Source organism: Culex pipiens, chromosome 3 (genome assembly GCF_016801865.2).
Source record: "Culex pipiens pallens isolate TS chromosome 3, TS_CPP_V2, whole genome shotgun sequence".
Lineage (NCBI taxonomy): Eukaryota > Metazoa > Arthropoda > Insecta > Diptera > Culicidae > Culex > Culex pipiens.
Genome location: NC_068939.1, coordinates 168,818,925 through 168,846,474, shown reverse-complemented (window position 1 = coordinate 168,846,474; position 27,550 = coordinate 168,818,925). Strand labels below are relative to the sequence as shown.

General features: G+C 37.6%; 2 protein-coding genes across 4 annotated transcripts in view; one reads left to right on the top strand and one right to left on the bottom strand.

Moving 5' to 3' along the window:
- The first annotated feature begins 196 nt into the window (after window positions 1–196).
- On the top strand, window positions 197–16,592 carry LOC120426333 (RRP12-like protein). The gene is made up of 6 exons (XM_039591093.2): window positions 197–3,146; window positions 11,511–11,783; window positions 11,839–12,137; window positions 12,203–12,354; window positions 15,755–16,301; window positions 16,363–16,592. The coding sequence occupies exons 1-6, from the start codon at window positions 321–323 to the stop codon at window positions 16,487–16,489; spliced, it is 4,224 nt and encodes a 1,407-aa protein (XP_039447027.1). The 5' UTR covers window positions 197–320; the 3' UTR covers window positions 16,490–16,592.
- A 4,742-nt stretch (window positions 16,593–21,334) lies between these two features.
- LOC120426344 (transport and Golgi organization protein 2) overlaps window positions 21,335–27,550 on the bottom strand; it is a 60,070-nt gene continuing 53,854 nt past the window's right edge. For all 3 annotated transcript variants that reach the window (XM_052711093.1, XM_052711094.1, XM_052711095.1), the window contains one exon: window positions 21,335–22,222. In XM_052711093.1, the coding sequence (XP_052567053.1) occupies window positions 21,525–22,222 (698 nt within the window). In that variant the 3' untranslated portion in view covers window positions 21,335–21,524. The remainder of the gene's footprint in view (window positions 22,223–27,550) is intronic.

The window sequence follows — 27,550 nt, the reverse complement described above, 5'->3', positions numbered from 1 at the left end:
GGTACAAACTGAAAAAGTGTCGAACGAAAAAGTGACCAACACAAATCTTCAAAAAAAAATTTTGCATAATCTTTCCGTGCACACAAAAATTCTGTTTACCTCCAGTGGGTGGCGTTACGCCACGTTACCCTTTTCCCACCAACATAACCTCACATTTTGACAGCGCACCCGCGAGCACGTTTGTTTTGGTTTGCATTCCGCACAGTCGCCGTCGCCGCCGCGTGTGCTTTGAAGAAAATTTTCCCGTGCACGACTCGTGAAGAAAAAGTGGTTCCGATTCCGTTAAACCCCCCATGAACTAAGTGCCGCAACCTGCTACGATGGGTAAATTCCGTTCCAAGCTGAAGAAGAAGCCGGGCAACAAGCGGTGGGCCCGCGGTCACGCGTCCACCTCGAACCCGGAGACGAACAAGCACCGGGCGAAGGCCAAGAGTCGGTTCTTCCAGGCGAATTTGAGTTTGGCTCCGCCGGCGGCGGATGAGTCCGGGTCGGCGAGCCGGTTGACGCTGGAGGCGGTGCTGAAGCACGATGCGATTCAGTCTTATGGGAAGAAGAGTGGTGACGGGGGGAAGGAGGGAGGACCGACGGTGAACGACATCGCGGCCAGTATGAAGTCGTTCAGCATGAATGATGGGGACGGGGATGATGGGATGACCGGGTCTGGGGGGTTGGGGACGTTTAAGACGTTCCAGACGTTTGCTTCGAACTGGAGTGCGTGCAGTAATATGAGCTTCAAGAAGCTGTTGAACAACTTCCGGGCGGATTCGCAGCTGCAGAAGGACATGCTGGCGATTCTGGCGGCGCTTACGGAGGTCATCAAGGAGAACGGGGGTAGTCAGAGCAGTACGGAGTACTTTTTGGGGCTGATGGAAACGATTGAGGCGACGAAGGAGGAATCGGACACGGTGGCGGCGGTTTCGCTGCTTTCGATGGGAATTAAGTCGGTTCCGGAGGCGGTGTTGAGGAAGAAGTTCTCGGAGACGGCACAGACGTTGCTGGGGTTGTTGGAGCGGTACGCGGAGTCGGACAATCAGAACATGGTGCGCAGCATTGTCGGGTGTTTGTCGGTGGTTCTGCGAGCGCAGGAATATTCCCAGTGGAAGTTGTCATCGACGTTGAAGTTCTTCGACGGGATTTTGTCGTTTGTGATCCATACGAAGCCGAAGATCCGGAAGGCGGCCCAGCACGCCGTTGTTGCCATCATCCATGGAAGCTGCTTCATGTTGCCACCGAAGATGGGCGATGAGGAGAAGATGGACGACGGAGAGCAGCAGGCCAAACCCGGGGTCAAATGCCACCCGGTTGGCGGTCGCGTGGCGCGGTTCTGCGTGGGACAGTTCAAGCCGGAGAACATCGGCAACAATCAGACGCTGGTGCTTCACACGCTGGGATTGCTGCACAACGCCCTGCCAGGCTTTTCGAAGGACGACATCAAACTGGTCGCGGAAAGTCTGCTCTCGATCATGACCGCAACGAACGTCCTCATCCGGACCAACTGCTTCCAGACGTTCCACTCGCTCTTTTCGTCCAAAACAGAAAACCTTACGCCAACTCTAGCGGGAAAGTTGATCGCCGCCCTGTACGACTACCGCCCGGATCGTTCCGACTCGAAGCAGATCATCGCCTGGTTGACGGTCCTCAAGGAGGGTCATCTCTTCCTGGCCAAATCCAACCTGACCATGTGCAGCAGCGCCCTGCCACGCTTCGTGGACGTTTGCACGCGTGACTTTTGGTCCTCGGACCGGATGGAGGTCGTGTCCTCCGCGAGCAACTCCCTCAAAGACATCCTGTACGAGTGCGTTCAAGCCTGCTGCGAAGACGACGAGGTCGAGAAGCATCGCGTCCCGATCGAGCGGATTTTAACCGCCATCACGGACGTCCTCAGCTCGGCCCCCTTCGGTCACGCCTCGAACCAGGTTCTGATCATCCTGGCGATCGCGTTCGACATCGCTGGCAAGCACTTTGGGCCGACGCTGGCCCCGGCGTTGAAGACGCTCGGAAACCGTTACGACCCGCAGTCTTCCAGCCGAATTCAGATCGAACATGCCGTGCTGCAGGCGGTCGGTTCCATGGACACCGGTCTCGTGCTGCAGTGCATTCCGTTGGCGGAAGAATCGGGCAAAATCGACCTGGAAAAGACGTGGATGTTGCCGCTGCTGCGCGAAGGACTCAACGCGTCCCGGCTGGAGATCTTCAACAGCGTCATCCTCAAGTTGGCCTACCAGTGCTACGTCCTCTGGAACAAGTTCAAAGAAACGGACAACAAACAGCAGGCGCACGTGTTCGAACTGCTCTGCTGCCAACTCTGGGGTCTCTTCCCGGGCTTCTGTCGCCGCCCCCAAGACATTCAAAACTTCAAACTGATCGCCAAAACGCTCGGAACAGTCCTCAACGAAAACCCCGACCTTCGCTCGCCCATCCTGGACGGCCTCAAGGAACTCATCCCCCACTTAGAATCCGACGCCGACAAAGCCGAAGTTGGCAAGTACGCGAAGAACTTCCTGCCGCGACTCTTCAACATCTACACCACAAAACCCAAGGGCAGCTACGAAAACGAAGTCCGCCAAGCCGCGTTCGACGTGATCAAAACCTACCTCGCAATAACCCCCGCTCCAATCCTCGACGAACTGCACAAGGTCGCCCTAGACCAACTGACCACCAAAGCCCCCGGAACCTTCATCTACGACATGCTGTTCGACGTCGTCGAGCAACTCTCGCTCTACCAATCAGCGGAAAAACTCGACGACATCTACCAGCGGTACATCACGGTGATCCTGAAGCGGGACAAGTCCCAGGAAACGGTCGCCAAAACGAACGCCAACGTGCGCCGGCAGATGAAGAAGGCATTCAAGCTGCTGAGGGAGATTCTAGCCTCAGACCACCCGGGTTGCGTCGAGTTCCGGAACACGCGCCGTGGAAACGTTGAAAAGTTGCTGCTGGGAACGCTGCACTCGACGTTCGATGGGATTCAGGCGCCGCGGTTGGCCTGTTTGAAGCTGTTGATTGAGAAGAACCCGGAGATCAAAACGAACAACAAGCTTGTGACGCGGACGATTCCGGAGGCGATCGCGTCGTACAATGTGGAGGCAGTCAAGCAGGAGAATCTGTCCAACGAGCTGATCGAGATGATTGGAACGATGTTTAATGTAAGTTTTGTTGAAATGTTTCTTAATGCTTTTTGCGTACTTTTTAAGTTGGTCATTAAATTCTTTTTGTTGAAAAACCATATTGATCAGTTCTTGAAATGTTTTAGTCATGCACTGTTTGTGCAAAAATGCGACTGTATTATATTTTAAATTTAAAATTCAATATGAAAATTCAAAAAGTCAATAATTAAAAAGATCTGAATTTTTTTAACCTTGAGTTTTTTATAACCTTTAAACATTTTTTTTTAGATAATTTAGTTTAAAAACAAAGCGTTAAAAAAATGAAACTTAAAAGAGGCGTGTCGTAGGTAAATGGTTAGATGTTCGCTTCGTAAGCGAATAGTTCTGGGTTCGACTCCCATCCGCTCCCAACGAAAAATGGACTGGACTCATTGAATTTTGAAACGACTGAAAAAACATGAAAGCGCAATGTCCTCTGGATTGGCATGTTAGGGCAAGGGTACCGTGGAGACTCTCCATTATCCTGTTGAAAAAGTGGAGTATGAACAATTCCCGTTCTTCCAAATACCCTATGGTCTCCATGGATGATCTCCAAGCGAAGCTGTTAAAGTTTGGAAACTCTTGAAAAGTTAGTCTAATATTTAAAAAAATATAAAAATTGCATTAAAATTGTTATAACAATAAGGATTTCCGAAATTTTGAATCTATTTTTTTAATTAATTTAAGATTTTTGTTATTTTTGGTTTTTTGAAGTTTTTTACTTTTATTTTTAGTTTTATAGTTTCTGATTTTTTTCTATTTCCTAGATTATTTATTTTGATTTTTGAACAAAAAAAAATAAAGTAATTTAAAATTTATAGATTTTTAAAATGATTTTTGGAATATATTTATAAAAAAAATGTTTTTTTTATGTTTCTTCAAAGTTTCTATTTTTAAGGCAGTTTTTTGGTTTTTAATTGTTCGCATATTTTAGATTTTTAAGGTCAAGTAAATTTCATATTATATTTTCATAATACAAAATGGAATAAATTTGACTTAAGGGTGCACAGCAACGAAGGAAGTTGTTGTCTTCTTATTCCAAAATGGTCAAACTTACGGACCCAATCCTGCAATAACGGGAATGTAATATTTATCAAATTTTGGTGTAAATTACTTTGTGGACAGTACTTTAGGGGATGAATAAAAAAATATTTCGATGGTCCCCGTAGTTTTGAAGATACTAAAATGTCTGTAACAAAAATCTGGGTACAAAAGCTCTGGTTGATGTGTACCGTTAAGGAGCTATTACACTACGGCAAACAAACAAACTCGCACTTTTTGACAGTTTGCCTGCTTTGTTTGTTTGCCTGGATTTGTTTGTACAAACGTCAGCCTGCATACATTTTGCCTTGTTTGCGAGTTTGCCGCAAACAAGTTTGCGAGTTTGGCAAACTGTCAAACACGAAAAAGTGCGAGTTTGTTTGTTTGTTTGCGGTAGTGTAATGGCTCCTTTATAAATAAAGCACAACTGCACATTTGTGGAGTTTGTTTCTAAAAAAATTCTATGAGCCAACTTTTTTCTTCTTTTTTGGTGTTTTGAACCAGCCTTCAGTAAATTGCAGGTATTCAAAAACACATAACAAATTCCTTTAATAAAAAAGGCACCAGATTTATTTTTGAAACAGGTGCTTACAGCGTCATTGTATTTAAAAGAAGGTACTGTTTTCTTGTTCGACAGTTTGCCAAACTCTTAAACTTGTTTGCGGCAAACTCGCAAACAAAGCAAAATGTATGCAGGCTGACGTTTCTGCAAACAAATGCAGGCACACTTTCAAAAAGTGCGAGACTGCTTATTTGTTTGTTTGCCATAGGGGTCATTCCAGGTCAACTGAGTACACTTTTGGACTCGACCTTCGCCGATTTGGACCAAACTTAGAGGGAACGTTCATCTATCGATAGTTAACAGAAATCCCAAGTTTGGTGCTGATTGGACCATCCCTCTATTTATGGCACCGCCCGCTTTTTTGACGATTTTCTAAAAAACTTTTTTTTCTTTTAGTCATAACTTTGCAACTATTTTAGCAAAAGACTTTCTACAGGTTGCATTTTATAGAAAATTGTCCAAGGAATTCGATAAAAATAAAATTTTAACCCCTAAATGCCCACTAATATTACATTTTAACCTTTTAAGTATTAAAATTCAGTTTTGACCAATTCCTTATATTTTTATTTGTTTTATTTTATCACCATCGTGTTCCCCGGACAATTTTACATAATAATCAATGTAGACCTCAAACTAAAATGAACTATTGGTGAGATACAGCGATTTTACTGGAAAAAGTTTGATTTTGCGCTGCACTCTGTCCTATGAATTCAATTCCGAAATAAGTTTCTCACATATAAAAACCGAACTATGCGGGATTCATCCCTTTTTGTTGAAAAGAACAACATGTAGGGTAGGGTAGTCATCAATGAGACACTTTTGGTTTTTAACTTTCAACGATTTTTGTATTTTTTTCATCAGCATGTTTTAATGAGCTTTTTGTTGCATTTTCTTTCTTTTAATGTGTTCTAACATTGACCAAAATATGAGATCGATATAACGTTTACAGCCATAGTTATTCAACTGTCTCATTGTAGACGCACTTGGCAGGAACAATGAGACAGGTGGGGAACAATGAGACACTCTACGAAAATCAATACTTTTCTAGTAAAACATCATGTTTTTGTATTGTTCCATTGCAGTTGACTTACCTTGAACATTTTAAAGCAATTTTGCCAACTTGAAGCTTTCATTTACAAAAGTTATACTAAAAAGTATTTAAATTTAGTAAAATCCATTTATTTATACCATATAACTTTATATGTTTGGCTAAATGAAGTCAAAACTCAATAAATATGCCAAAAATCACTTCCGATTCATGTTTTGAAGGATTTCCCTAGATTTTGAAAAGTTTAATGAAAAAAAATCAAAGTGTCTCATTGTTACCCATAGGCTGAAAAGAGTGGGGAACAATGAGACAGCCCTGGATTCTGGGTATATTCTTAATTTTGGTCAATTCTAATGAAAGGCCTTTGTAGCCCAACTCATGCCCTATGAAATGACGAAAGAAGTTTGGAGAAATTTTAGTTTTTGTATTATTGGCAGAATATAAGCGAAAATGTAATTTTCAGTCATAATTTACTTTTACACCCCAAAATCAAACATTTATGAATAACTTTGCAAGGGAACGTCCATAACCAAAGCCACTATTATGGCAGACGTGTATCCAGTAGATACACCTTTCCCCAAAATATGAGCCTGATTGGTTGAAACTACGACTTGTGAGAGCCATTTTATCATTGTTCCCCGTGTCTCATTGATGACTACTCTACCCTACTTCCGAGTGCTGCGCAAAATCAAACTTTTTTCAGTAAAATCGCTGTATCTCGCTAATAGTTCGTTTTAGTTTGAGGTCCACATTGATTATTATGTAAAATTGTCCGGGGAACACGATGGTGATAAAATAAAACAAATAAAAATATAAGGAATTGATCAAAACTGAATTTTAATACTTAAAAGGTTAAAATGTAATATAAGTGGGCATTTAGGGGTTAAAATTTTATTTTTAGCGAATTCCTTGGACAATTTTCTATAAAATGCAACCTGTAGAAAGTCTTTTGCTCAAATAGTTGCAAAGTTATGATTAAAAGAAAAAACAGTTTTTTTAGAAAATCGTCAAAAAAAAGAGGGCGGTGCCAAAAATAGAGGGATGGTCCAATCAGCACCAAACTTGGGATTTCTGTTAACTATCGATAGATGAACGTTCCCTCTAAGTTTGGTCCAAATCGGTGAAGGTCGAGTCCAAAAGTGTACTCAGTTGACCTGGAATGACCCATAGTCTAATACCTCCTTTATTTGACAAAAGTTTACAAATTCGCCCTTATTTTTCAAATGTTTGATTTTAAAATGTTTTTTTTTTAAACAAATAAAAACAAAAAAATAACAACGTCGAATATAGGAGGTATTAGACTATGGCAAACAAAGAAGAAAACTCGCACTTTTTTATGTTTGACAGTTTGCCAAACTTAACAACTGCGGGCAAACAAACAAAGCAGTTTGTTTGCGAGTTTTTTTGTTTGTTTGTCATAGTCTTATACGTTCTTTAGTACACTTTCATCAATTAAAAGGAGGTATTAGATTACGACAAAAATTTATTTTTCTTACTGCAATTTAAAAAAAAAGTTCAAAGTTTTACTTAATTTTTGTTTTTAATTTTAGAATTTTTATTTTTTCGATATCTGGAGTAACACAAGAGCATTGGGTAACTTTTATGCTTAACTCGAATTGTAAAAAAAATCATCACTCCAGCTACCTGTCTGTCAAAATGCATATATTCCCTTTACAAATGTTGCTTCAGGTTTATATGTTAATTTGTTTGTTCTAAATCGCTGGATTTCCCTGGAGATGGAACCACACGTTGCCGTCGTTTCAGGGCTATTTGCCAAGATGGTTTCCGATGTTGATATATATCACACATTTATTTTATATTTATATACTTGTGTTGATAGAAATCACAGCTTTTATAATATGTAAAATTACAAGATATTGAAATTGTTTATTCGAGTCTCAATATTCTTGTTCGTAAAATCTGTTAGAAACAGGTTTAAAACTGTTTGATAATGGGGAGGAATAGTTAGTTTTTTTGTAACTTTTTCTAGGTTGTTTAATAATTCCAGACTTCAGTTATGTGTAAGCCAGTTTAGTAATCCTATCAGAATTTCTGATTTCAATTGAAGTGGTATACTAACCATTCTGAATTGTCCAAAAATCCATAGAGTCTCGATCAATCAATAATGAAATGATATCGGACAAAATTCGTTAATCTGTTGAACTAACGGATTTCGGATTATGGTTGTATCGATCATTGTTGCGAATCGAGGATCTACTGGAGTTTTGACGATCAAATAGAGCCTAACATTTCAAAAGGACACACAGGTGTGAACAGGATTGTGTCTCTTTCACTCAAATTACATAAGATATATGATAGGGATACACTCTTGTTTGCGGAGCTTGTGTGCCCTTATGAAATGGAAGGCACGAAATAGTCGTCTTAACAACGAGTGTTCAACTTGTAAAATATGAACGTTTCATTAATGTTTATTGTTTTTGGAAGCAGCATGACAGGTTTTAAAAATAGGCAAAGAAATGTTTGGCTTTGTAATTAAAATTTCGGGGATTTGAGATTCAAGTTACTTTCAGACAGTTTAGTTGAGGTTGTTGTTTCAAGTTAGTTAGTTTTTCTGAAATGAATAATTGGACATAAATGATTAGTTAAATTAAAGTTAGTTGCAGTGTACGACAAGACTACTGACGGACGCGACAGGACGGGGTCCAGAAAAAATGCCCTTGAAAGTTAGTTTTCATCTTTTATTTTCCAGTTAATTTATTTGATTACCTTTAGATTTGAAATACATCATAGGTTCCCTTTGTATAAATCTCAATTGAGTTTTTGATTGAATCATAATTTCAGATTTCCTATATTCAGTTTTAAAGTTAGATTAACGTAACTGCTCAAGTCATCCAAGTTCTTACTACTCACACCTACACTAATTTTCTTTCACCTTCCCCCTCCCGATCCCCTATATCTTCCGGTGGTGTTCATTTGGTATGCAATACTAGTTCGGCCACTACCCTTTTTTCCTCAAGAAACCGGACTTGGACTGACTTGAGGCCGCGTCCCCCACCTTGCTCCGTAAAACGAAAACGAAACGAAAACGAATTTGTTTGTTCTAAATCGCTGGATTTGAAGGCAAACACGAATAAAAATTAAAAAATAATAATAAAGGAAATTTTAAAATTTTATGATCCTAAAATTAAAAAAAAAACTTAAAAAATCTATAAAAATAAATGTGTGTTCGCAAATGTAACATACTGGAACAGAACTGCTAAATTCTAATAAAACACAAATTGAAATTAAAAAATGTTCTAAATTGAATAATTTAAAATACAGCTTTTATTCTTCGTAAATTTACAAAAAAAGGTTTTATTTTTTTTGAATGATTTAAATTTCATGATTTTTTTCAAATATTTTTTTTATTTGAATTTTTTTATGCTTTTTGCTTTTTAAACCATTTTTATGTTTTCTGTTTTTTTTAACTTATAAAAAAATTTAGTGTATAAATCTACAGATTTTTTTAATAGGTCCTATAAACATATGAAAGACAATAGCTTATAGGACCTTTTCAAAAAAACTGTAGAATTGATTGTACACTATTTCAAATACATCGTATAACGTTAATTTTTATATTTTAATGAAATAGGGCATGGAATTATGGGACCCCAAATCAGAAAAAGACATAAAACTTTAGGATATTTCTTTGTCCATAACTTAATTGGTACTTTGTAAATTTTCGGTAGTAGCATAACTGTAATTATGTACCGTAAAACGGGTGACTTTGATAGCCGGGGTGACTTTTTGATAGGTTTGCGTTTTTTCCGCAAAATGAAGAATACAATTAAAATACGTACGGAATTGTTTAGAATCATTCAGACCGTGGTAGAGAAATGTTCAAAGAACCTCAAAAAGAACTTTTCATAAATTTTTGAAAAGTTTAAAAAGCAAGTTAACTATAGTTAAGAAAATGGTGATCAAACTCATTATTTTAAACTTCTCAAAGTGTCATGAATTTCTCAATGAACATGATTTTGAATCGGAAAACGGAATGCATTTTCGGATTCTTTGGACAATTTTCCACTAATAGAAGGTAAAATAAGTTTGTAAATAATAAATAATATGTGTTTTTGAAACACAATTTAAAAAAAAAACTCCAAATTTATAGGCAATTTCAGTTGATCAAATTTCATGTAAAATGTGAAAACTTGCGATTAGTGCTTCAAATTCAGTATAAAATACAATATAAATCGATAATTATATAAACAAAACAAGTTTTTTACAAATTTCAGGCAAAATTCCGACTTTTTAACAATTTTACCTAAAATTTATATTCATTTTGTTAAAAAGCTTATAAACTTAGTTAACTAAATATAAACATTGATTTTTTTTTTCTTAAAAACAATATCAGCAACTTCAGTGATGGTACATTCAACGAACAAATAAAATTTAAACATCTTAAATATGATTTTAACAAGAAAAACTCTGACTATCAAAGTCACCCCGGAATTTAAACTAAGAATTTTTAACGTAACTATTTTTCTAAACAATATTGAAAAAAACTTTTTTTTCCAAAATAGTGCATGGACTATGTGTGGCCTACCCCAGTACATGTTTTAAAAATAATAATCTTGAGTAAAACCTTACCTGTTGGAAAATATTCCAAAAACAAATTGAAATCCTATCAAAGTCACCCCGGTTTACGGTATGTATAAAGCATTTTATGAAACCTAGTTGTCACAATATTTTGGGGAATTTTTTTTAAAATAGTTTTTGGCTTGAGTTTTCGTTTTCTTTCGTTTTCGATTTTCTTATTTCTGTTTATTTTTTCAAATTTTGTTTACTTTTTTAAAATTTGCTTTAGGTTTTGGATTTGTTTTACTGCCGTTCTACGCATAATTGTCCCATGTCAGTTTTTGACGATTTTGACTTTATGACATTTTTAAGTTTAGTCTGATGTGTACTTTAAGAAAAACACATAAAATCTGGTACTTTGTTCGGAAACTCACCAAAAACAACACCAAGTCTGTTTGTCCCATCGTTGAACTTCTACGCATAATTGTCCCACCAAGTATTTTCTTACACGGAATCATTAGTTTTACTAAGCATTATGCCTTGTTTACCTGTTGTATAGCAAGAGGATCACAAATAAGGGTGATAAACTGCTAACTGGGGCGATTAGGGACACATAGGGCGAACAGGAACCCACGGGACAATTATGCGTAGAAACACAGAAATCGGTCGAAAAATTTCAATCGCGTTTTTCTCAGTTGCACTTTTTTGAACATGGGACAATTATGCGTAGAACGGCAGTTTAGTTTTTAAAATATTTTAATTGTTTTTTGTTTTGCAAAAGTTGTGATTTCAATTATTTGTTTGTTTGTTTTTTTTTTTCATAAATGTGGGCGCCAATCAAAACGTGGAGGAAACCTGCCTTACCTTTTTTTAAAACGTATTGTGGAAATTTTACACTCAAGAATAGAAAAAAAAACGCTTTTGTTCGAATGAATATTTTTTCTGGAAAGTCCTGATTATAACCTAAAATTTTGCTGAAGACACGATATTGGTCACAAAATTTTAAAGTAAATTTTGGTTTATATTCATTGAAGATCCATATAACATTATGGGATTTTGCTTAAGGGGAAAAAATGCTTCGAAGGCGAGGGGGTCTACAATCCCCTAAAAAAAACTCTACGGCATTTGTGGATGACACCTAATGAATTACTCTTGAGTTTAATCGACCACTTTCTTCCCCCTCTCCCCCCCACAGAACGAGTCCAAAATCAACGAGTTTGTGGACCTGATCATCGCGGGCTTCACCGGCGACAGCATCCTCATCGCGAACACCATCTGGGTGCTGAAGAACGTGCTGCAGACGTTCACGGGGACGCTGACGGTGGACACGCTGCGCTTCATGCTCGAGCAGGTCGGCACGTTCGTGATCGGGAACAACCGCACCGAGGTGGAGGCCGCCCTCAACTTTGTGCTGCTGTACGTGAAGATCCTGCCGGTGCCGCTGGTCACAAATTATTTGCCGCTGATTGTGAGTGGAGAATTGGGGTTGTTTTTGAGATTAGTTCTAATCGCTTTAATTTTAGACGAAGGCGATTTCGATGATGAACGCGGACACGAAGCGCCACTGCCGGCAGCTGGTGGGCTACACGCTGAAGCGGCTCTGCAAGCGGTTCGGCGCGGAGGAGATCATCAAGCTGGTGCCAGGAAATGACGAGGTCACACACAAGCGACTCAAGAAGATTCGCAAGGAGATGGCGCGGGCACGGCGAAATAAGCTGGAGGATCAGAAGCGCAAGAAGAAGGGTGGGGCGGGAGGTGCGGACTCGGACTCGGACGATGAGGAAAGCGAGCTGGCCGGACATCTGGAGAAGAAGAGCTTGACGTGAGTTGGATGGGTTGGACGAAGAAAGTTTGGGTCGTTTCTAATTGAAATTTTTCTCCTTGCAGCATCGACGACATCCTGGCAGATTCCGACTCGGACTCCGACTCTGGCGTTGAGGATGAGCGAAAGGCCAAGAAGAAGATGGCCACCTACATCAAGGAATCTCCGGAGAACATTGTCGATTTGGCCGACTTGGACGCCATCAGCAAGATCACCAGTAAGATTTGTTAGTTCTCAGGGTGGCCACTCAAGTCGGGAAATCGGGAAAGTTGGGAATTCGCCAAAACCTGCAAAAAATCGGGAAAAATTCGGGAATTTATGATTTTTTGTCAAAAAGTCGGGAATTCTAGGCATAATTGTTCGAATTTTTTTTTTCAACTCTAGAATAATTTTGTTTTTTTTACAATTTTCCAATTGAATACACTGACTTCTGCTTTAGTAACATACTTTAAATTTATGGTTCTTTCCACTATTTCAATATATTTGAGTATGCAAAATCTGTTTAAGACATTCAAAATCTTAATAAATATTGCATGCCTTTGACACAGATTTTCATAATATTTTTTTATGAATCCAATGATCTCTATTAATTAATGTTTTATCAAACAAGAGGTAAAGTTAATGAAAAAATAATATAAAAATAGAGCCTAATGACCAGCTTAGAGTTATGACAGCTTGAGTTTGGCAATGTTTTTTTTGTAAATATTTTTAATTGTTTAACTCAATTCATTAAGTAATTTATAATATGTTTTTTTTCTCCAAATATTGCCCTTGGACTTTTTTTGAGAGTATGGAAAAACTACCTACTATAGATGCTTGATTTTCAGTTTTCGGAAATATTAAATATCCTATAAAATCCAAAATTTAAAAACTTTGTAACGGTTTGAAACCATGAAGAAAATATTGAAATTGCAAGAAAATAATCCAAGAAATTTTGAGTTTAATTTGTCTCTTCAAACATTTTGCTTAAAATAAGTGGGAAAACACAAATCATATCAAACTGAATTTTCATTGAAAAAAATAAAAAAAGGGTTAAATACTGGCCACTAAATAAATTAACATTGATTAAAAAATTCAATATAAAAAATTACAAAATTAAAAATGGAAATTGGCAAAAACATTTTTTATGAATTCCTTGGCATTTTTCTAAATCCTTTGAACAGCAATTATGTTTAAATCGTTCTTTGATTTAAAATGATGATGAAATTAAAAAAATAGGAACGAAATTTTAAGTTCAGTTATTTTTAACTTTTTGTTATTTCCAGTTGAAACGAAGTATCAAAAAGTATACGTTTGCCAATTTAAAAACGTTACTTAATCCACCTAGGTGGTTTGTGCCTTCCTCGCATATTTTTTATCTGAGATTCGGCCTCAAAAAAAGTTTATTAAAAACACTAAACTGTCGTTCTACGCATAATTGTCCCATGTTCGAAAAAGTGCAACTGAGAAAAACGCGATTGAAATTGTTCGATCGATTTCTGTGTTTCTACGCATAATTGTCCCGTGGTTTCCTATTCGCCTTATGTGTCCCTATTCGCCCCAGTTACCAGTGTATCACTCCTTTTTTGTGATCCTCTTGCTAAACAACAGGTAAACACGACATAATGCTCCATAAAACTATTGATTCCGTGAAAGAAAATACTTGGTGGGACAATTATGCGTAGAAGTACAACGATGGGACAAACAGACTTGGTGTTGTTTTCAGTGAGTTTCCAAACAAAGTACTAGATTTTATGTGTTTTTCTTAAAGTATACGACAAACTAAAAATACAAATGTTAAAAAGTCAAAATCGACAAAAAATGACATGGGACAATTATGCGTAGAACGGCAGTAAAGTACTTATTACTTTCGATAGGGTTGTCAGATCTTCAATCTTTTGGGCTTGTTGGAAAGGTCTTTTGATTGCCTATCCAACGATGGGTCGCATGATAGATCCGGACAACTTTTTCATCAAAATATTCGAGATCCGGCCTCAAACAAGTGTATAAATAACACTTCAGTGTTCATAACTTTTGATGGGATTGTCTTACAAAAACCACCCTTTTTTACAATATTTCAAACTCTAGCCAAATCGTTTTTTTAGCATAACTTTTGAAGTACTTTTCTAAACTTCATAATATTAACTAGGGTCTTGTGGAACCCCAAGACGGATCGAATGAGACCAAAACGGTCCAAATCGGTTCAGCCAGTCCGGAGATAATCGTGTGCATATTTTTCGGTGCACGGACTCACATCCAGACACACGCACAGAGTTTTTTTTTTTAGATTTTGATTCTGAGTCGATAGGTATACGTGAAGGTGGGTCTACGAGGTGAAATAAAGAAGTTCATTTTTCCAGTGATTTTATAGCCTTTCCTCATTGAGGTGAGGAAGGCAAAAATAACATGGACGTTATAAGTATTGTTGATCTTTCGATTATATTTCAAAGACTAATTGTTTTGTGTTTCTTCCCGCCCGTGTGGATCAATCGGACCGCGCACTGGACTCCAATCCAGAGGTCGCTGGTTCGAATCCCGCGGTGGGCGCTCTAAAAATTCTTTGTGTAAATATGGGTATTCGGCGCCGTCGCTCCGTGCCATACTTTCATACACTTAGGAGCCCAGGGCGGCGAAGTCCTTGTAGATAAAAAGGAAGACACTAGTGGTTGGTACTAGCAATGGTGGCCGACAGCTATAAAGTCAACTTCGTTTTAATTGTTTGTGTTTCTACTCTGAATCATAATAATGAATTTCCATTTTTGAAGTATTTTTACCTTTCTCACCTTACTGAGGAAATGCTATAAAATCACTCGAAAAATGAACTTTTTAATTAGACCTACCGTCATTTGTACATATCGTGTACATGTGTACCGAATCAATGTCACTGGAATATCTCGTTACTGACTGAGCCGATTTTGACTGTATTGGCCTCATTCGATTCGTCTTGGGGCCCCATAAGTCCCTATTGAAATTCATAAGATTTAGTAAAGCACATCAAAAGTTATGCGTAAAAAACAGCTGTATATAAATTTCACAATTTGCAAAACAGGGTGGTTTATGCATGGAAACCTGCCATATCATATATTTTTAGAGAGGTTATGAAACGACCTTTCTTTGTGGATTAAAAATTTTCAAGATCTGACTTATCTACCTAAAATTACAAGCAATTCAAAAAATGCTCTGAATTTACTTAACCTCAATCTATTTAACCACGGCGGTGTATGTACAATCTTGACAAAAAGTCTGTAGGCAGTCTGTTTTTTTTATTCATCACTCATTTTTATAAGGACCTCTTTAGTGTTGCGATCACGTTAGGGGCGGTACATAAACCATGTGGACACTTTAGGGGGGTTGGAATCACTCTATAAATGAGAGGAGGGCACCAACCACCTAAAGGTGGATTAAGTAAAGTTTTTTGTTTGTTGTTAAAATTAATTTAGAATTTTTTCTCGGTGATTAGTATTGACTTTTCTTAAAGAAAGTGTAATGTTAGAAATCATTCTTTAGATAAGAAATGTCTATTATTTGAGCATTCTGGAAAAGTCGGGAAAAAAGTCGGGAATTTGAAAATGGGCTTTAAGTGGTCACCCTGTAAGTTCTACTTCTCAACATGATCTGACCAACTTCCCTTTTTCCAGCATCCCAACCGATGGACCAATCGGAGCCGGGAAGTTCCGGCCTCAACCGCGGCCCTGCCACCAAGAAGAAGGACCCCAACCGAGGCTTCGCGACGGCCGCCGACGGTCGCCTCATCATCGAGGACATCGAGGACTACTCCGACTCGGACGAGGATCCGGACGAGGCCGTCGGGTACAAGGACAAGGCGAAGAAGCGCGTCTACGACGAAGAGAGCAGCGATAGCAACGCCGAGGACGAGACGGAACCGGCGGACGGCGCGGACGGACCGTCCTCGCGCAAGCGAAAGGCCATGGAAGCGATGAGCATGCGGTCGGGCATGAGTGGCGGCAGCAAAGGGTACGTCGCAGGTGGCAAGGGCATCCATCGACCGGTGGCAGCGTCCGTCAAGTCCGGCTACAGCGGCAAGTCGTCCAAGAGCACCAAGACGTTCGTGTCGGCGAGCGGAACCGAGTACCGCTCGAAGAAGGCCCAGGGTGACATGCTGAAGAAGGGCAAGCACGAACCGTACGCGTACGTGCCGCTGAGCAGAAATTCGCTCAACAGGAGGTAGGTCAATCCATTTTCAAGTTCCAGAAACAGGAAATAACTTTCGAAACATGATTTTCAGAAAACGCGCCAAGAGTGCGGGCCAGTTCAAAGGTATTGTGAAGGGAGCGAGGAAGGGGGCGGCGGCCGGAGCAAAGAACCGGATGGTGAAGAAGACTGGCGCCGGAGGCGGTGGCAAGCGGAAGTGAGGCGAACCGTTGTGGTGAGTTCGGAGTGAGGGATTGAATCAGGAAAAGTGGATTTTTATTCATTTTGTGGTATTTGATGTAAATAAAGTAAACAATACTAATCAGTTAGGAAAAATAACTTGGTTTGCCTGAAAAAATCCGAAACCCCAGTCTAGAATTTTAGAATTTTAGAATTTTAGGATTTTAGAATTTGAGAATTTTAGATTTTTGGAATTTTAGAATTTTTCGAATTTCAGAATTTTAGAATTTTAGAATTTTAGAATTTTAGAATTTTAGAATTTTAGAATTTCAGAATTTTAGAATATTAGAATTTTAGAATTTTAGAATTTTAGAATTTCAGAATTTTAGAATTTTAGAATTTTAGAATTTTAGAATTTTAGAATTTTAGAATTTTAGAATTTTAGAATTTTAGAATTTTAGAATTTTAGAATTTTAGAATTGTAGAATTTTAGAATTTTAGAATTTTAGAATTTTAGAATTTTAGAATTTTAGAATTTTAGAATTTTAGAATTTTAGAATTTTAGAATTTTAGAATTTTAGAATTTTAGAATTTTAGAATTTTAGAATTTTAAAGTTAAGAATTTTCGAATTTATTGATTTGTTTTAATTTTTTTTATTCACTTAATTTGGATTTTGATAGCTATTTAAATGTTTGATGTTTTGATTTTTATTTTATTTTTTTCGAGTTTTTAAATTCTTGGATTTTTGAATCTTTTTTTTTAAATTATAAGGAGCGCGAGAGTGAGAGAGCAAAGAGAGAGTGGGTGGCAAGGGTTCCGAGCGGCTTGAAAACAGAAAATCGGCCGATTTCGACAATTTTTATTTTTTGTATTTTTTTATTTGGCTCAAACTTTGGTCCCTACGACCAAAATAGCTATTCTGTGTCATTGCCGTTCAAGAGCCAAACGACATGCGACACCTAGTGTTGAGTAGCAGAACAGAGCGAAGAATGTCGATTGAAATTTCCGCCCTTTGAGGTTATGTATGCGAATTCTGTTTTGTTAAATTCCAGTGGCAAATGGGCAGTATTCATGATTGCTGAGAGTCGCAGGACTCTCGCCCTTTGCTATTAGTAAGTATCCAGCAAAGCAAAGGGTATAGCATGCATTTGATACTGTCAACTCCCATTCGGCTGTGTTCTCGTCGCTGTCATGTTGTAAACTGGAGCCGAGGGAGGTCCTGTTGTGAATTCTAGTTGGAGGTGGTCCGAAGATCATTGAAGAAGGTAGAATTCGCCATCACCCAAGACACGAAGGCACGAAGGATAGACCATGTCTTGGAGGGTGAAAGGATGATAGGATTTAGTGATAATACCACAATTTAATATTTGTCTTTCTCTCTTATTTCAGACAAAATGTCTGGTCCGAGTCCAAGGTGTTGCAGAAATCTTCCACTATACAGAATGGGGCTTCCTTCTATCATTTCCTATATTCTGAAAAAGGTGGTGCCCCGAATGTGGACATATAGTTTATCACATTTACTCCATACGGTGTGAACGTGACATGCTGTATGTTTGCTCTTGGTGCATTGGCTATTTTCAAAAACAAGCTAGATTTTTTCTATTCTTTTAAGACAAAATTTAGTAAAATCTATCCATCTATTTATTTTTTATTGCTATAACTTGTCTCTAACCCCATAAACTTTAACTACTCAATTATTCTAACTTGGAATCGCAATACATTATTGTAGAAATGTAACTGCTGAAAATAATTTGGTAAGAAATTTGGGCATAACTGTTAATATGATTAAAGGTACGTTCAAACTGTTTTATTATATATGTTAGCTATTCAAGTTTGTTTGTCTTGTCCCATATTTCACAACTTCAGTTGTTTTCTAGTAAGCTTCTCGTTACAAGTTGGTAGTTCTGAATGTTTCTTTATTCTTTCTTTCTGTGTTAGTCTGTTATTCAATGTTTGATTTTATTTTACATTGTACTAATCCCATTTTTTCTCTTTGTCTTTTTCATGTACCTTGCGAGCATACGATGACCGAAAAAGTCATTGTATCAGCCAACAGTGTGTATTTCACAGTGAAAAGATAATCATGTCCAAAATTAAAGTAGACAAAGCAACAAAACAGAACAAGTATTTTTATAAGTGCGTGAATAACAATCGGTCGTAGAAGCTCAAAAAATGTGAGAACAATATCGCGTCGTGGTTAAGTGATAATAAGGCGAAGAAAGTAGACGACGATTCCGCATGAAGAATATAGCGGAAATTATGTGTTAATTGCACAATGGATGAAGGTTTGAAGTTGACACTATCAAAAGGGAATGGTAAGATGCAATAGTAATATTGCTAGGTTTGATAGTGTCAAAAGGTAAGATCAAGGAATAAGGATTATATGAAACTATATTGTCATAATTATTGTATTCACTGAAAATTCTATCCACTTTCTACCCCCAATGTGTCCTGCACTGGGGGTGCCTGGGGTAACTTCGAGTTGACCTGGGCCGCCCGAGGAATTATGTCGTAGGTGGTTCGTGTACTTCTCACTCACCTCTCCTCGCGGCAAGGTTTTCCGTAGGTCTACACTCGAACATGCAACATGGGACAGCATGAATCTTCAGCTGAAGCCGGACGAATGTATTCCGAAATTACAGAATTACAGAATTACAGAATTCTGTTTTGTTAAATTCCAGCGTTCAAAACAACTGTTGAGCAAAAATTCGTGCTGATACTTTGTTAACTCTATCATTTTAAACAATATATTTTTTTCAAAATTATTTTTTTTCAATTTTTTTTTATTGCGTTAATTTAAAGAGGGCAAAAAGTTTACACTCTTACCACTTGAATTTTTTCTCAAAAGTTGTTCTAAGAGCTGTAAATTCAATTTTAAGTTTGCATTCCTATGTAACCGAACAGCGAAAATTTATATCGTCATTCTTCGATGCTTTGCGCCATCTGTCGGAATTTTTGAGCTTTTAATCGCGAATTGGTTCACCCATACAAGGCTCCATACAATTTTGGAAGCTATCCATACAAAAATGGTACGTAAATATTCGAAAATCTGTACCTTTTGAATGAATTTTCTGATCAAAGTTGTATGTATTGTTGTTCAGAAAAAAATAGGTACACGGAAAAATAAATTGCCAATTTTAGTCTGAGGGCATCTCCACCGCAGAGATCTAATTGCGTGGCAAACCTATCGGTTGGATCCCCAGTTTTAGCTTTGCTCCGTAGCTAATACACGTTTCCGCACCGCTTAATATAAGCAAACCATCACTAAAAATTTAAAAATAACTTAACCGATTTATACATTTTTAAATTATGTATTAAAATAAAAATATAGGGTATGGAGTAAAATAAAATTACGAATACGTTTTTTATTATTATTTTTTCATTTGATTTAAAAATATTTTGAATAGTTGTACCGTAAAGGCTGATACGCAAAACTCCATATAAAAAAACGCCCAAGAAACGGTCAGGGAAAGGGCCACGAAAAGATTTTTCTTAAGCGGTACGCAACTAAAAAGTAACAAAAACGAAAAGTGGCGTTTGACGTTTCTTCGCACGGTGCTTGTTTGCAATATGAATCGAAGAATTGGAATTTTCCTTTTTGAATGCGACTGAAAATCACAAACTTTTTGATAATCTTGTATTCGATATAATAATATTGAAAATCCCGAATCTCAAAATGCAGAATTTTGAAATTAAAAGGACAGATATAGTTTTATGGTCGGAATGGAGTAAAAAAAGAAGTTGTCTTTATAGCTGTCGGCCCACATGTCGGCCACTATTGCTAGTACCAACCAGCAACCTCTGGATTGTGAGTCCAGTGCGCTGTCCAATTGATCCACACGGACGGGATCGAAATGAAGTAAACCAGAGTGAAAAAAACTTGACAATTATCATACAAATATCTATTTTCTGACTGAAAAACTCAATAATAAAAAAATCAATCACCAACTGTTGTCAAACGAACGGGGTCACGTTTTATTTTGACACCCCTTTTACACGGAGTTCACACACACTACCAAACGTTTGTTTTGATAGTGTGCGTGAGCGCCGTGTAAAAAGTGACAGTTCGTTACTTTTTAGTTTGACTTTGAACAACCAACGGGGTACAAACTAAAAAAGTGTCAAACGAAAAAGTGACCAACCACCGGGGGTTGAGTGTACAAATGAATTGTCTCTTGCATGTCCGGCAGTTGATCGACAATGCGTTGACCAAAATTAATCAAACACAGCCCCAATCTGGCCTCAAAAACAAAACTACATCACCCCAGATTGCCAAAAGGTGGCATGCGTAAACTTGCAGCACAGGAGGGAAAATATCTCCAAACTCGAAGAATTGAAATCGAAAAATCAATCATCACTCCTAATGTAAACATTTACTGACGTGAGCAGGATAAACTCTTTGTTTACAAACTCACATTGGCCTAATTACATTGTTTTGCTTGAAAAAACCATCCGTCGGACGATTTGCTCCCGGTAGATCCCGGAGCTAACCTGAGTTTTGTTTAGATTCGGATGAACACGGATGAACTCGAACCTAAATTAGCTCTCGCACAAGTACCGTGGTGGGCTTGACGCGGGTGCCAAATTAGCTTTGCAACGCAATTAGGTCCCTGCGGTGGAGATGCCCTGAAGGGCGTAAAATGTTATGTGGCTAAATTTTAACTCTTTTTGGGAACTGAACTGAAAAGATGTGGAAACCAAGTAAAATTTCTTGAACATTGATGGAGGAATGGAACGTGATATTACGAGAAATTGGTTTCATGCCTGGAGCAACATTTAAAAGGGGCGGCTCTTACGGCCTTTCATAACACAAATTTAAATGGGACGAAAGGCAGTAAGAGCAATGCCTTACCGTCCTTTTCAAATTTTGTTCCAGATGTTATGTGCATTGGAAAACATTGTTTATTAGTCGTCTATTTTTTAGTACTAATCTCTGAAACAACTACCATTTAATCTCGCAATTTTCAATCTCAAAAATATAAAACACGTTTTACGTTATCCTTGAGCAGGTTTCACTAATGATGATGCATATTGGTCCACACCCGTATTAGGTTCCGTTTCTCCCCCCGTTAATCTCAAAACTGCCTCTGAATGTGCGTCCTCTTCCACTCGCCTTCCGGACTCGTCGAAACCATCGTTTCCTCGACAAACTCCATCCGGTTCTGGTGGTCCACCAGAATGACCGTCCGTGTGCGACTCCCGTACCCGGCCTCCGGAAAGCGTACGTTAATGCTGGCCAGCTTCTCCGCCTGAGCCGGTGCCCGCCGGGACAGCTCCTTGTCCGGGAAGTACTTCTCTTTGCTCTTCAACAGCCCAAACAGGTCCTCGACCAACGCGTCCCTATCGCAGTCCGTCGTCACCTTCAGCTGCTTGTCCACGATGTCGCCGAACCGCTTGCGACCGTGTCGAACCTTCTCCAGCGGAACGTCCATCGTGCTGTTGCCGAATCCCAGCGGGGCCGTCAGATCACACCGGATGATTCCGGTTGGGGCGTTGCTTGCGTGCAACACCGAAGCTTTGGTCCGATCCAGCTCGACCGAGACGAAGTTGAACGCCCCGTAGCTGTCCGCGGCCAGCAGACGTCGGGAGTAATCTTCGTTCGGGGTTGTGCCGGAGACGTAATCCGCCACGATTGGGCCGCGACCGGAGGTGACGTTGGGTTTGTTCTCGCCGGTAACGTTGAGCAGGGCTCCTACGCGGATGATTCCGGCCGGGATGTCGCTGCCGATCGCAAGCCAGGTGCCACCCTCGCGACCAGGTTCCATGTCACGGCCTACATTTTGGGGAAAAGATTGAGAAAAATTCTTCAAATTATCGGACATAGATTTTTTTTTCTTTTTATCATGAAAAATCGATTCTGCAATCAAAAAGTACTGCCTGCAAAGGCAAACTCATTCTAATGTAATTTATTTTTTATCTAAGATTTTTAAAAAAATTTAAAACGAGTTTCCATTACTTGCTCATATTTAGTGAAATACTACTCGATCATTTTACAAAGTAATAAAACTTTGACTAAAAAGATGACAAAATTTTCAGAAATTAATGTAAATATTTTTTTAATTTAAATTATAAAAAATATTATATAAAATAAAAATAAAAATAAATAAATAATTCTTAATCAATTGAGTCAATGCAAAACCTCAGAAATATATTTTTTATAGAGCTGCCAGGTTTGAAAAAAATCAATTTAAGGGTGCACAGCAACCGAAGAAGCTGTTGTCTTCTTATTCCAAATTTGTCAAACTTACGGACCCAATCCTGAAAGAATCTGATTGTCAAAATGGTCAAACTTTATTGTAAATAACTTTGAAGACTGTAATTTAGGGGATGAATAAAAAATCATATCGATAGTTCCCGTATTTTTAAAGATACTAAAATGTCTGTAACAGAAATCTGGGTGCAAAAGCGATGGTTGATGTGTACCGTTAATCTTATTTTCATAAAATTACCTAAACCTAACAAAAACCAGAAAAAAAACTGTCAAATTATTATTATTTTTTTTAATTTTCAATTTTTTTTTAAAGGATATGAAAACTAGCTTGAATTAAAAAAAAATAGTATACAGCAAATTCTGATGTTCGTTTTCAGTTAATATTTACTGAAAACTGCACTACTGAAATTTTCAGTTAGTTTTTCGCTGAACTTCAGTTAAAATTTGTATGGAGCTGTCAAAGTTTGCTGAAATTTCAGCAAGTTTTCATTTACTGAAAATTTCAGTAGTGTAGATTTTAGTAAATTTAACTGAATTCAGTAATGAGAGTTTGGTGTGATACAGCTCATTTTCGGAAACTATAACAAAAATAGTTAGCCTCTGCTCATGTTTCAAATAATGTGAAAATTCACAGAAATTGATTTAAGAAAATCTTTTTTTCAAAAACTGAGTGCAAAAACTAACAAAAATAATAAAATATTATTTAAAAAAGTACTCGAAAAATATATGTCAAAAAAAAAACTTTTATATTCTATGACTTCGGGAGCGTTTTTTTTTAATTACGTAACGCAGTTGGGAGGGATGGGAAGGGGGGTCAGAGCCCGTGTTACGCTCCATACAATTTTTTCAGGGAGGGGGTTTAAAAATCCATTTTTTTGCGTTATGTAATTAAAGAAGCACAATTTCACAGAATTTCGTTTTTTTCGAGAAACATTTTTGAATTTTATTTTTTGTCAGCTATATTTTTAAAACACCTGCAAAGATGCAATGGAAATAAAAATTGCTGTTGTATCTTATCAAAGAAATTCACATATATTCAAATATATTGTGAGCTGAAAAGGTTCAAAAGAAGTACAGATAAAGATTTATATTTTTTACAAAAACGCATTTTACTTCTATTGCATCATAATTCCTGTTTTCAATGTTTTCTAATAAAATGTTCCTTAATCTCAGCTAGGAGAAATATACCTATTCCCATCAGTCCAAGCGGTGGTGTCTGAATGATGCTGACAATTCAAACCTATCTATTTAAAAGGCCTTAAATCACGTATTTTTACCTTTTCAGCAGTTCCATATGAAAGTTAAAGAAAAAAAGTGCTTCGATTTGGCTCAAAACTTTACTGGAGGCTCCCTGGCCGACATAATTAGACCCGTATTTTTTTTTGTTTGGCTATTAGGGTGGCCTACGCCGTGTTAGGGTGGTCCGAAAAATTGTAATTTTCGTAGATTTTCACAAAAACCACTTTTTTCAAAAAAAATCGTAACTTCGCTCCATTTTAACCGATTTTAGGGCTCAAATGAAAGATGATAAGTTTGACTTCCAAGAAAAAATAATGTGGAGTTTTAAAAGTCTAGCCTAAAATTTGAAAAAGTCGTATGAAAACATGAAATGCCATTTTTACGGTGTCTAGACCTGAGTGATGAATAGAGAACGCGTAACGTGATTTTTGAATGATCCCACTTTGTTTACATCTACAAAGTAGGAGGCTGTTCAAGCACAAGCATGACCTTTTTTTACTGGTGAATAAGCTATTTTATAATAAGTGGTATGTGTTTTATTTTGTCCAGTTTTTTACTTTTTTTGTTGGTAAATTGTGTGTGTCTTCAAGTTTCGATCGGTAAGAAGAGGTTTTTCTGTTTTACGGGTGACGAAGAACTGCAGCGAGAGTGTCATTCTGCGATGTCAAAAAAATTAAAATAAAATATTTTCAAAGGATTCCTCAGACAATTTGACATAACATATCAAAAATTGGGCGAGGTTCATTAACTGGATTCCGAGATATGATTTTTTGAAAATAAAATCCAGGTTTTTCGACAAGTCGCGCGCAAAAACTGAAAAATGACAAAAACGGCAAAAAAACGATTTTTTTTCACTAAAACTGCGATAACTCGAAAATTTCATCGATGACCTATGCATGTTTGGGTACCAAAATTTTCGTAATTGAAATACGCAACTTTTGGTACCCAAACATGTATAGGTCATTGCTGAAATTTTAAAGTAATCGCAGTTTTAGTGAGCAAAGTTGATTTTTTGCCGTCTTTGTCATTTTCCCGTTTTCGCACGCATCGCGTCGAAAAACCCGGATTTTATTTTAAACAAAATCATATCTCGGAATCCTGTTAATGAACCTCACCCAATTTTGATATGTTATGTAAAATTGCTAAAAATATTTTCAGATAAAGGCTCTTTGGTCCAGACACGGTCAAAACGCCATTTCATGTTTTCATGCGACTTTTTCAAATTTTAGGCTAGACTTTTGAAACTCCACATTATTTTTTCTTGGAAGTCAAACTTATCATCTTTCATTTGCGCCCTAAAATCGGTTAAAATAGAGCGAAGTTATGATTTTTTTTTTTGAAAAAAGTTTTTGTGAAAATCTACGAAAATGACAATTTTTCGGACCACCCTAACACGGCGTAGGCCACCCTAATGGTCAAACAAAAAAATATGGGTCTACTTTTTTCGGCCAGGGAGCCTCCAGTAAAACTTTGCGCCTAAATCGAAGCAATTTTATTTTTTTCTTTAACTTTCATATGGAACTGCTGTTTTTAGAAGTAAGGCTTGATTTAAAAAAAACATACAAATTCTCCCTTGTGGACCACCGATCAGTGAGGTACTCCTGGATATTAGCTCCTGAAAAGTGCTTTAAAAGTGCAAAAAATGCCTCACGGCAAGAAAAAGAGGCGGTCCTCACCAGCAGGATCGGCAGATTTGAAGAAGCTAAAGAATGCCGAAGCGCTACCTGCAAAGCCAGGCAGTTTTAGCAAGGACGCTCAAAAATTGTCTGGAAACCAGTTCGCTACCCTCCCTGTGGACGTGAGCGAGAAGGAAGAATTTGAACGACGGGAAAAGTTGCCACCCATTTTTGTGAAAACATCGTCATCGGATTCGGTGCGAAAGTGGCTGACCGGGTTTATCAAATCTGGTGCTTTACGAGCTTCCATTCGCTTGTGTGCTGATGGACTCAAAATTCTGCTACCTACCAGAAAGGATTACAACTACGTTCGGGATTTCCTGAACAACACCAAGATTGAATACTACAGCCATCAGGGGCGCCGACTAGTCCAAAATGTTGGGGGGGCACGGTTGTTTTCCGAAATCGATAGGTAAGAGTGGCGAGTAGATGTTAAAGTGTCTTGTATAGGGGCAGGGGGGGCAGAATGGCCCGCCTAAGTAAAATGCGCCAAAAACCATAGAAAAACATGAAAACTTATGAATTCAGTGTAGTAGGCTTATGCTTTGGGATGTTCCCTTCAATGTTGTATACTTGGTTGATTAAATTTTTTAGCTTAAAACTATTTTTGAGCCACTTTAAAAAAAAAGTTTTTTCGACTACTTTTCCAGGGTGCGGGGCAGAATGGGCCACCCTGCGGGGCAGAATGGGCCACCTTAGAAAACAATCCATTTCGTCTAATACAACGTTGAAGGGAGATAAGAAATGACTTAAGGTACCTTTCTAACATAGTTTCCATGAAGTTAGACCACTTTAATAAAAATAGTCACTTACCAAAACAAACATTTTTGAAAATAGTGTTAATATGTTGAAAAAGGACACTATTTTTACAAATAATCATCAAAACAACTCAACTAATGTTGCATTTAACGTTATTTGTGAAGCTACCAGGAGTGAAATAATCCATTTAATCCAAATTTCATAACTTTTGATTGTTTTTATAAGGCAGGATAAGGGTGGTCCATTCTGCCCCCAAGTGGATTTTAATTTAACACTTCCACCACCAAGCCTCTAAATGATTTGAAGGTTCCGTTGTTGTTTGTATACCTTGATAGTAACATCTAGTAACGTTATAAGCATTGAGCAAACTTTTTCAAACAATCCAACTTTTCAGAAAGCTTATTTAAAAACCTCGAAATAAACAACATTTCCGTGGTTTTTCTAATAAATTTACATTTTTGCTCATAATTCGAAAAATACAATGAATTCAAACGTCGTTTTTGGTATGGTGAAGTTATTTGACGTCCTTTATAAGACCCTTGCCTTACAATTGGTCTAAATCCATTCTAAAGCCCAAAACCAAGGGTGGCCCATTCTGCCCCCCTGGTCCATTCTGCCCCCCCTGCCCCTATCACGAATTTAAAAAAAAATATTACGATGTGATACGATTTTTTTATCCGGAATCCATTTTTTTTTTTTTTAGAAATTGATTTCTAAGTTATCGTGATTGAGAATGTTAATTGGGGGGAAATTTTTATATGTTTGGAAGGCAAATTCCTTCTCATTGGCATATTCTCACTTATTTTCTAGAAGTAACAGTCAATAATAAAAATAATCAGTTATTTAAAAATTCAACAATACAAATATTCTAAAAATAAAAACAAAAGTAAAAAGCAAAAAATTAAAACATCATCAGGGTCAAAAGCAAAAATTCAGAAATTTTAACAATCAGAAACTCAGAAATAACAATAAAATTCAATGTTTAAAAAATCGATAATTTCAAAATTATGATACATCAGAATTAAAGAATTTAAGAATTTAAGAATTTAAGAATTTAAGAATTTAAGAATTTAAGAATTTAAGAATTTAAGAATTTAAGAATTTACGAATTTAAGAATTTAAGAATTTAAGAATTTAAGAATTTAAGAATTTAAGAATTTAAGAATTTAAGAATTTAAGAATTTAAGAATTTAAGAATTTAAGAGTTAAAGAATTT